A 10,596-nucleotide genomic window follows, 5' to 3' on the forward strand; every position below is an offset into this window, starting at 1 on the left:
AAACAAGACTTAGTACTTCAGGCTGAATCCTGTATAAATACATTCTTCTGTTCAGAATACACTTTACTGGAGTCCTTGCCAATTCTGGTATGCTGGACATTATTATATTTTGTATCAGTCTGACTTTATATATGTAAGTGGCTCACAGATGAAAACTAACTGTTTGAGATGGCTTCAGATGTGGGCTGTGGTCATTTCTGACACATGATAGAGGCTAATGTCTGTGATACCTATTGGTTCCTTGACGAGAGACTTCATTCTTCCAGTGTCTGTGGACAGCCAGAACTCATCTTTTTTTTCAAGTCAAACTTTGGCTTTGTAATCAATTTGGATTTCAGTATCAACTGAAAATGGCCCCAGGGAAGGGGTAGGAGGGTCTTCCAACAATTAAAGGCTCTACTGCAAAAATACATTTTCAGTATTTAGGAGATTATCTTAATACATGTAAATTTGGATCCTCAGGACCAAGATCATTTAAATAAGCACATGTAGAACACTTGTGGATGTCGCTGGATTCCACAGAACCTACGGCAAGAACTTACAGAGCTCTCAGTTGAAGGCTTTCCCTTTTCCACTGACAGATACCTTGCTGTAGCAGGCGGTGGTTTTGTCTCATCCTCTGTTGCTCCTTGTGACCACATATTCTATGCTTGATGATAGTCCCTTACTTGAATAGACTGGAAAATGTTTTTCTTGGGTGAACCATTATCCAATCAAGAACTAATCAATGAATGATATTTTCCAAAGTAAAGGCTCTAGACACCCCTTCTCTCCCATCTCTAAAGGCATTTTGTTTGCTATTATTGCACACATGGGGCTTTATCCTGGAATTCAGTGAATCTTTTTTGTCAGCAACTTGATTTGGTGTTGAAAAGAATATCTTCATAGATGTCATCTCCTCCCCCTCATGGAAGTAGCTGGCAGTCTTTGGATAGGTGCCCTGTTGTGGATATTGGTGATCTTTGAAGGGAAGGAGAAAACAACAATGATCAACAGGAATGTTGAGGTAGATGTCTGTTACATCCAAATTTCAATCTTATTTTATTTCTCTGCCTCAGATCTAATGAATATATACTTCTCTCTAAATTATGAAAAATGAAGGCAGTATCAAAGCATACAGAGTGTCATGATCTTAAAATTATTCTCTAGGTGGATCCACAATTACAGATCAACATCCTTTTTTGAAAATGCCTTTGAGGAAACTACTGTTAAGTCATGTTAGTAGTCTAATCAGCTTAACTGTGAAATCAAGATGAATACATCTTGATAATAAGTACTTACATAGGTTTTCATGAATTAAAATTTATATATCTATAGCAAATTCAGAATTTTTTAAAGCCAATTTATTTCTGTTATATTATTTTAGAATTCTGAAAATTATCTGAATTAGAGAGAAGTATGCACACAGAAGCACATTCGTACACATCTTCTAAACATGAAGACTGAAACTGACTGTCAGCCGAGGGAGGCTGATGTGGGGTTTTAGGAGGTGAGTGGCCCAAATGAAAAAATGCACGAGGAGTTGCCATACTGCTGGACAGACTTCAGCCAGAGACACCATGGGGTTAACAACACTTTATTGTCACAGGGAGGTGCGCCCTATGATGCACCTGTCCTGCTTCTATCTGTTTTCTGTCAGCACACGCGCGGTCTGAGTTTCTTTGTTTATTAGGCTTACAGAATATCTCTAGCACATGCGTACTTCCATTTTCTTTGTTCTAAAGCTTATATAATTGACGCATGCGTGGAGCAATTATTTACTGCATCCTACAAACATGCTCCGATCGTGGCCTTGGGTCCCACGGCTATAACTCATCTCAATGCTCTGACTGTGGCCTTGGGTCCCACGGCCTTAACTCATCTCAACGCCAGCTCACATTCCACCCCCTAGGTCGTGAACACTAGCCCACAGGGCGGAGCATTGTGTCCAAAGATCACAACAACAATACAGAGTACAGTATCCTACCAATATACAGACAGCAACAATAGCCAGGACAGTTAGGCTCCATCTCCAGGAGGACGTCAAGGATGACCACCAATTTTTAAGGGGGTCTTGAGTTACATGATCTATGTGATCCAATTTTTGATCTATTTTATGCAGTGTCTTAGCTATTTTTTTTTTTTGGTGATCTGGTATATAGATACAACATTTAATATGTAACATAGCACATGTGCCACCCTGGCTTGTAGTGAGAATATTTAATGTCATTTTATTTTGTAAGACTACCTTTTGCATCTGGGTAGTCTCGTTTAACAATTTTTTTATAGTTCTTCTAGTAACATTTAGTACAGCTGATATGTGTTGAGCTAAAGTTTTTACCTGTAATTTAACACTGATGGTCCCAGCACCAGGCAGGAACAGGGCCATGGGATAAAACCATCAAGCTGCACACTTTTTCCGGTGCCACCGGGTGTGCAGTGGGTCCCAATTTGTGGGGCGCTCTGTCAAAGTGGGCCGGATATGTCCAGGCAAGTAAGCTCTACCCCAAGTACAGCACCCTGTCCATTTAGGTGGGAGATAAGACCATTCGTGGATGTCACATATCCACAGATACCCTGGTGGCAGGAAATCAGTGGGTTTTGTGCCAATTAGAGGTCGTCCATCCCACCAGGTGGAGGCATTTACATTATAAGTAATTTTGGCACACAGCTCTTTTGGGAGCCACCCCACTGTGCGGTTTGGAGCCTCGTGTTCAAACTGCTGTTCAATACAGAGGGGGCTTAAATTTTTTACTTTTACATGAACACTATTTATTTATCTCCACCCATTTTATACAGTCCTTTTAATTGGGGGGGGGGGGGGCATTGCCCCGCTCATGTAGGAGTATTTTTTTAATAGTCTGCTGCCGCAAGTTCCAGGGCGATCTCGCTGTCCTGTTGGCATTTTATTGAATCAAGGTGCTCCAATTAGTTTTGGACGCGGGGTGGAGGTGCCACGGCAGTCCATCTCTTGTGTCTACAGGAAGTTTAGTACAGACCCAACAGTGAGAGACGTTGTGGACTCGCGTGAAAGTGTGTGCCCAGGAGAACATGGTGTTTGTTTTTACCCTGGATGGAAGGACAGAGCAGAGGTGGACACCATGATTGGCAAATCTCTCCCTTCTGGGAGGATGCAAGCCACTTTTTTATTTTGTGAGAGTACAGTGGCAGGAAGGGCTGTTTGCCCTGGGCGGTGGTACCACACCAACCCGCCCACATTAGGTTGGTTACACTCTGGGAGAGCTTTAGGAGCTATCAGTGGAATTGTCCAAAGCCGTAGGGCTTCTGTTTTTTTAAGTAGGGACACTCCTGTTTTTTCTAGAGTAACCTGTACATCAAAAGGCCATTTCCCCACTCGTGGGGTTACCTGCAGGGCTTTTTCTAGCCCATCGCCCCATGGTTTTAAAAGGGCTAGCCAGGGGCCTTTAGTCTGGACCTGATTTTTTCATGTCCAGGTGTCCTGTTTTTCTGAGTTTAACACCCTGGGGGCGCGTAATATTAACGCATGTCCCACTATTGAGACATCGGAGGCATCCTGCACAGGCCCAACTCTGAGCCTCCGAATAGTTCCTTGCAATAACTTTTTCAGTGGGCTCATACCGGTACGGCGAGGTTGTTTATTTAAAAGACGTACCGCCTGCGGCAAGACACTGTTCCAGCCTCGCCCTTGTGGTTTGAGAGCCCTCAGTTTGTCTTTTAATAGGCCATTGTACCGTTTAATCATTCCTGTTGCTTGAGGACGGTAAGGCACATGCAATATTCAGTTCATATTATTTTTCTTGGCCCATTTTTGGGTCTGCTGGGCAGTGAAAGAGGTTTCTCTGTCACTTTGTATTTTTAAGGGAGTCCCATAGAAGGCCCGTAAAACTTTCAGTGTTTTAATAGTAGAGTCTTGTGTAGCTCGGGGCACATGGTGAGCAAAACCTAGGCCAGTAGCAGTGTCTACCGCTGTCAGCAGGTACCGCAAGCCAGTACTCGGAGCAAAGGGGCCTACGTAATCTATTTGTCATACCTGCAGTGGCTGAATTTCCCGTGCAATCTTCCCCATCTGTTGGGGCCATCGCTGTCGGTGCGGGTGGTGCTTAGCACACCATGGACGTGCCGCATGGCATCTTTGGCTTTACTGTGGCTCAGGTGCAGGCCCCACCGATCGGCTACCTGCCTCATTGTGTATGAGCCAATATGACCAAGTTTTTTATGGAGCCAGGGACCTATATCGGGTCCTGGGACCATAGCCTGTACAGGACGGAGTTGGGCTAGCGCGTCAGCAGCATCATTGTCCGGTGCCAGGGCTGGGCGGTGCCCTGGTACGTGGTAAACAGTATACTGGCCTTTTTGTCCTTTGTCCCATAACTGTTTCCACATCTGTTGTCCCCACAGGGGCCGGTGTCCAATCATCCAGTTTTGCAGGGCCCATTGGGGTATCCACAATGTAAGGCCTCGATATATGGCCCAACTATCTGTACAAATCTGCAAGGGGCTAGGTTTATTTATCAACACCAGCCATACTGCCCATAACTCAGCCCATTGGCTGGATTGGCCTTCTCCGGTCTCATACCAGAAGGCTTTAGTGGCAGGGTGCAGTGCTACTGCAACCCAAGTGGGCGGACTGCCCTTACAAGATCCATCAGTATACCAAGCAGTTTCCGGGGGTGGCCCTTTCCCTTCACGAAAGGGACTGGGCACAGGGTCCACCCCTTGTTGTGGGAGCGTCTGTACATCAGGCGCAACAAATCTCATAGGCCCTAACACCTGCTGCAACTTTGCAGCCAAGGGGCTAGTGGTGTACTGGGCTCTCTGTTTCAAATAAGCACCCCACTTCATCAGAGTTGGGGTTTGGGCAGTTTCTGATCGGGATTGCTTTGCCCATGTCTGTACCCATCCTGCAATAGGGTATGTGGCTTGCACTTGGACCTCTTGCCTCCCCGTCAGGGGTTTAGTGGCAATCAAGGATGTATAAGTTGCTAGCAACTGTTTCTCAATCAGAGAATAACGACATTTAGCCCCTTTCCACAACTGAGACCAGAATCCTAGGGGCACTTTCCGCTGCCCATGTTTCTGCCATAAGCCCCAGCCATATCCATCATTGTCCACATGGACTGTCAACCAGAAAGGGATGTCTGGATCTATAGTGCGCAGTGCTTGTGCTTGGGCCACTGTCCTCTTAGTTTTAACAAATGCACATTTGGTCTCATCAGACCAGTTCCAGACTTCTCCCTTTTTAATCAGTTTATAAAGGGGTTTGGCTATTTGGGCCAAATGAGGAATAAACACCCGCCAGTATCCCAGAAGACCCAAATAAGTCTGTAACTGTTTAACTGTTTTAAGACGGGAATATGCCTGGATTTTGTCTATTACTGCTTTAGGCAGCACTTTTGTCTTACCCGACCAGACAACACCCAAGAATTTGATAGAATATCCAGGTCCTTGTACTTTGTTCTCGTTCACGGCCCACCCCAAGCCCGCCAGGGCTTCTCGCAGCGCTGTGGCACTGGTTTTTAAATCTGAAAGAGAACCAGAGGTTAGCATTATGTCATCAATATAATGGAACAAACAACCGGTATCTGGTTTGCTCCACGTAGCCAGGTCCTGGGCCACCAGGCCATGACACAGTGTGGGGCTGTGCAGATATCCTTGCGGCAACACAACAAATGTCCATTGTCTGCCTTCCCAGGTGAAGGCAAACTGTTTTTGGCTCTCAGGGGCTATGTCTATCGAGAAGAATGCAATAGCCAGGTCAACCACATAGTGACAAGTACCCAGTTCATGGGACAGTCGGTCCATTAAATCTGTTATATTTGGCACAGCTGTATGCATGGGGGGAGTGACTTTATTTAGTTCCCGATAGTCCACTGTCATCCTCCAGGAGCCGTCTGGCTTCTGCACCGGCCATATTGGAGAGTTAAATGGGCTATGCGTAGCCCGAATTATACCGGCTTCCTCAAGCTTTAGAATAGTCTGTCCTATTTCCTCATGGCCTCCGGGCAATCGATATTGCTGGACATTTACCACTCGTGTGGCCTGTGGCAAAATCAAAGGTGCATGATGAGGATGCCCCCGTATAACTGTTTTTACCCACGGACTCTCAGGCGAAATTCCCCTTGAGTCGTCTGTATTTGCAATCCTTGCAAAATCTCTATCCCCAAAATGTATTTAGCTACTGGGGATATAGGCACTTTATATGCAGCAGGGGGCAGACGGCCAATGCCCAAAATCAGAGTCACTCATTTAACACACATTTGCTTGTTTTCATATCCTTTTATATCAACCCATGGTCCCTGAAAATGCTCCGGATTTTCATGCACCAATGTAATTTCAGCTCCTGTGTCTACTAGTCAGCACTCGCTGTTTATTCATGGGGGACCAGTGAATAGTTAGCTCAACATGTGGCCTCCGGTCATCGGGGTGCCCCACGTCCCGAACACCTTGGCCTTCCTCCTAGTCTGGGAGGAAATCAGCAAAGGCCACCTCTCGGACCTGATGGGATGTTGGCAATGGAGTATATTGTTGCTCAGGCCGTAATTTTTTCCATTAGGCCATCAGCACCTCCAATGGCTGGCCATCTAATTTTACACGGTCCAGGCCAGCTGCCAGTAAATCACACCATATCCGCCGGCGATCTAGCTTTTGGGGCCCTCCTAAAATTGGAGCATTCCCCTTTTTTTTCCTTGGTGTGGACTTCCCTTTCTGTGTCACTGCACAGGAGGAGGGGGTCTTGGACTCACCTTGAGTCTTGGCAGCATGTACCCCCTTTTGGCGCACCTCTATGTCCCCCAGACGAGCCAGAGCCTCAGTTACTTTATGAATGGGGCGGTCTACATACAGTGCTAGTAGCGCCGCCATAGTCCCAAACGTTCCCGTTGGGCCATTAGCCAAAATCAAATCTTTTATTCGAGCTGTAAGGAGCTCATCATCTGGATGCTCCCAGGGGCAGTGGGACTGGAGTTACACAGGCATAGCTGCTCTCAGAGGCGGCAGAGCTAGGACCACGCAGACATCTTTCTGCTGTGCTGGGTCTCTGCTTAAGCTCCTCTTTTTTGCACTGCAACTCCTCCACTTGCATCTGTAAATCTCTCATGTCTTGGCTAGCATGCCATAAAACAGATAAGAACATCCAGGCCACCCTCCCGGCTGCCTCTCGGTGGGCTAATGGGACATTATTTTTTGACAGCTCCAATGCCCTCCGGACGTCATCTGGCCAGGGCGCAACTGTGTCCCAATCCTCAGGTTGAGCCCATGTCAGCAAATAGGCTGCCACCGGGTACCATACAGAGGTAGGGGGCCACTTTGCTTCCATCAGAGCATCCCCGTCAGGGGCAGGGGGTTCAGAAGGGGCACTCACCTCATCCTGCCGACTACGCCAAGTGTCAGCCGAGGGAGGCTGATGTGGGGTTCTAGGAGGTGAGCGGCCCAAACGAAAAAATGCACGAGGAGTTGCCATACTGCTGGACAGACTTCAGCCAGAGACACCATGGGGTTAACAACACTTTATTGTCACAGGGAGGTGCGCCCTATGATGCACCTGTCCTGCTTTTAATCTGTTTTCTGTCAGCACATGCGCGGTCTGAGTTTCTTTGTTCATTAGGCTTACAGAATATCTCTAGCACATGCGTACTTCCATTTTCTTTGTTCTAAATCTTATATAATTGACGCATGCGTGGAGCAATTATTTACTGCATCCTACAAACATGCTCCGATCGTGGCCTTGGGTCCCACGGCCTTAACTCATCTCAATGCTCCGATCGTGGCCTTGGTTCCCACGGCCTTAACTCATCTCAACACCAGCTCACACTGACTTTCCAAATTTATGAAACACATATGAAGATCATTGTGCTGTGTTTAATTAAATTTATTTCTCATTGTGTAAAACTGTTGCATGTAAATGGGAATTATTTGAAGACCTTTAATATTTTGAATATATTGTGTTACATAATGACTTGTGTTTTATTATTAATAAAGTATAAATAAATATGACCTACAGCTATTTCAGTTTTTGATCAAATCACTGGATGATCTTATCTCTTTTACATTATATACTGATTTCTCACAAATGAAAGCAGAGATATTTGATTCTTAATCTTTATCTGCACAGCTTTGTCAGTTTTGGAGACTGGATCAAATTGGAGAGTAAATTACATTTTGCTAAAAATGCATTTTTTTCCTCTAGGAGTGAAATATCTCCCAAATATTAGTGATGTGAATCCCTTTGTTAAATAAGCTAAGAATACATTAAATGTTACCAGGTGAGTGTGCAGACTGAAAAAAAACAAAACCAATCATATGCTTTGTGATATTTTAGTCTCTCCCCTTTAGCATAACAGAAAATAATCAATAATGAATTATATTCAAGTTTTTGTTTAACTATTTTTGAAAGCCAGTACTGTATATGCAGCTGAATAAAACATTCAAATGCATTACATGCTGGGAGAAAAAAATATACGTAATTTTCTGTCCAATATTTACATTTCAAAGTACTTTATTGAAAACTTTAAATGTTTTTATTTATATTCTATTATTTACTGAAGTTTTAGAATATGGTATTTTGGCCATTAATGAGTTTCTTTGCAAATGTAGTTTTAGTCAAAGTAGATGATACCTTTGTACTTTTTAGATGAAGCCGTTTCCTAAGAGTTTCCTAAGGGTATGCCATGGGAAAAGCCTACCAAACACATTCAGGAGGAATTGAACACATGTGTAACTTACTTTATCACCTGTTCATCATTAGCTAGAAATATGTTTCCAAATTACATAAAGACTGAAAAGACATGTTTTGAATTATTTGAGATTTGATCTGACTGTTAACTAATTCTATTACTTGAAATAATTCTGATTATTTGACCTAATTCTAAATCACGCATTTGATTGTATCTCAGAAAACCAATTCCACAGACAGGGAGCCTGCTCCAGTGATGGTTGGGACCTTCATGGTCCTGAGCCCCAGGTATCTAAATTTTCAGCAGTTGTTACTGCCATTCCAGGTGCCAGACATAGAGGCAATTAACATGATACAGTCATTAGTAGACATGGCTTCCATTTAAAGTGCTAATTGAGGGAGATGGATTGACAGATGGATGGATGGATTACAAAGCTGAAGAACCGATCAATATATTGCATGTGTCATAATAAAGATCTACTTTAGTTTTACTTAAGCACAAAAGATTTTTGGAGTAGAGAATGTGGTGGGAAGGTAAGTATAATTCTTGCTGTGTTCTAGAAACTCTTTGTATGAAGGACAGAATTTGAATGCAAGATTGCAGCAATATGATGGGTCAGAAATCTATCACAGGGATTCAGACAAAGATGATGACTTCAGAAAAATCAAAGAGGGGTAGTAGGAGTAGAGAGGAAAGAAAATCTAAGAGAAATTTGGGTGGTGACATTGGAAGAGCATGTTGGTGATTGTGGGACTAATGTTTGTAATATTTTGATACTTGACTGCAAACAGCTATTAAGCCTCACACCTGCGGCTTCTTGTGCCTCTCACCAGGGCAACAGGATTCCTAGCCCAGGTGTTCCCCCTTTAGCACCCGCAGGAGTGTCAAACCACCCAATTGCCTGCTTTCTTTGGGAATCATCACCCAGGCCCACCCCCTTCCCTCCTTAAAAGCCCCACCCCCAGCCTGCTTTCTTTGCTCTCTCAAACCGCTTTTGACCCGCTTGTGACTGCTCCGCTCATCCTAGAGGCCTCGGTTATGTAAGTTAGAAATCTTTTCGTACCTTCTTGGTGCATGTATGTGTGTCATTATCTGTCTCTACATTCAAACCAACTTTTTGGGTGGCATGCTTCTCTAGATTTTTCAGTATTTGAAGTTTAGGGTACCTTCAGAACTAAACCAGCAGCTTCTCATAGTTTCAGAAGCTGACTTTACAACATAGGAGCTAACTGTAAATATTCTTTTGCATTTAAAGTGGCTTAATAGCATGGCTTAATAGCATGGCTTTATGCAGGGCTAGATGTTGGTTTCCTCACAAATTCATGTAAGAATGCATCTATGGTTGACATACAATAAGAGAAAATAAAATCCTTGGGGACTGTGTCCTGGTTTAGACTATCCTGGGACCTTATTTCACCAAACCACATTAAAAGGTGAAAAAAAACACAAAAATGAGGGTCAGGTTTTCTCACCTGACGTTGCATTGCTGCGTAAGACTAAACACATTTGGAATGGAGAGCCCTTCCCCACGTTGAGTGAACCTTTGGTCTGCTTATTTGGCTCTTCTTTATTCCTTCAGTCACTTATCTGTTTGGTTTTAATTACCTTTTTTTTTTTTTCCAGCATTTCTGTATCTGAGTACATCATCTTTAGATAGCACTATACACTGCTCATTTGATCAACTCAATTCTATGCTCTGATTAACTTATTCAAATGAATGAGTAGTTAAATTTCCTTGGGCAGTAAGGTCATTTCAGTAAACCAGGGAAGCATAAAAGCAATCTAAAATCAACATATTTTTGTTTATTTTGTTACTATGAACATTTTTTAAAAATATGAAAATGTAAAATTGGTATGCTTGGGTAAAAATGTATTTTTAACTTAATTCCTATCAGTTATAAAGGTATTTAGATATTAAAATCTTACAATTAAATGACATATTTCCCATATTTTAAATGTTAAG

General features: G+C 43.5%; 1 protein-coding gene across 1 annotated transcript; it reads right to left on the minus strand.

The window, feature by feature from the left end:
• Window positions 1-771: 771 nt before the first annotated feature.
• On the minus strand, window positions 772-5,228 carry LOC116156322 (uncharacterized). The gene is made up of 2 exons (XM_031462367.2): window positions 3,992-5,228; window positions 772-960 (listed from the first exon to the last, which is right to left on the minus strand). Exons 1-2 carry the CDS (start codon window positions 4,801-4,803, stop codon window positions 906-908), a joined length of 867 nt encoding a protein of 288 aa, XP_031318227.2. The 5' UTR covers window positions 4,804-5,228; the 3' UTR covers window positions 772-905.
• Window positions 5,229-10,596: the final 5,368 nt, after the last annotated feature.

The sequence above is a fragment of the Camelus dromedarius genome, chromosome 1 (assembly GCF_036321535.1).
Source record: "Camelus dromedarius isolate mCamDro1 chromosome 1, mCamDro1.pat, whole genome shotgun sequence".
Taxonomy (NCBI): domain Eukaryota; kingdom Metazoa; phylum Chordata; class Mammalia; order Artiodactyla; family Camelidae; genus Camelus; species Camelus dromedarius.

Bases quoted from the DNA above. Each gene is read 5' to 3' on its own strand.
- LOC116156322 (XM_031462367.2), bottom strand. From the start codon at position 4,803: ATGAAGTGGGGTGCTTATTTGAAACAGAGAGCCCAGTACACCACTAGC. The intron at 961-3,991 runs GTATGACAAATA...TTCCCTTCAAAG, and splicing joins GGGAAATTCAGCCACTGCAG to ATCACCAATATCCACAACAG.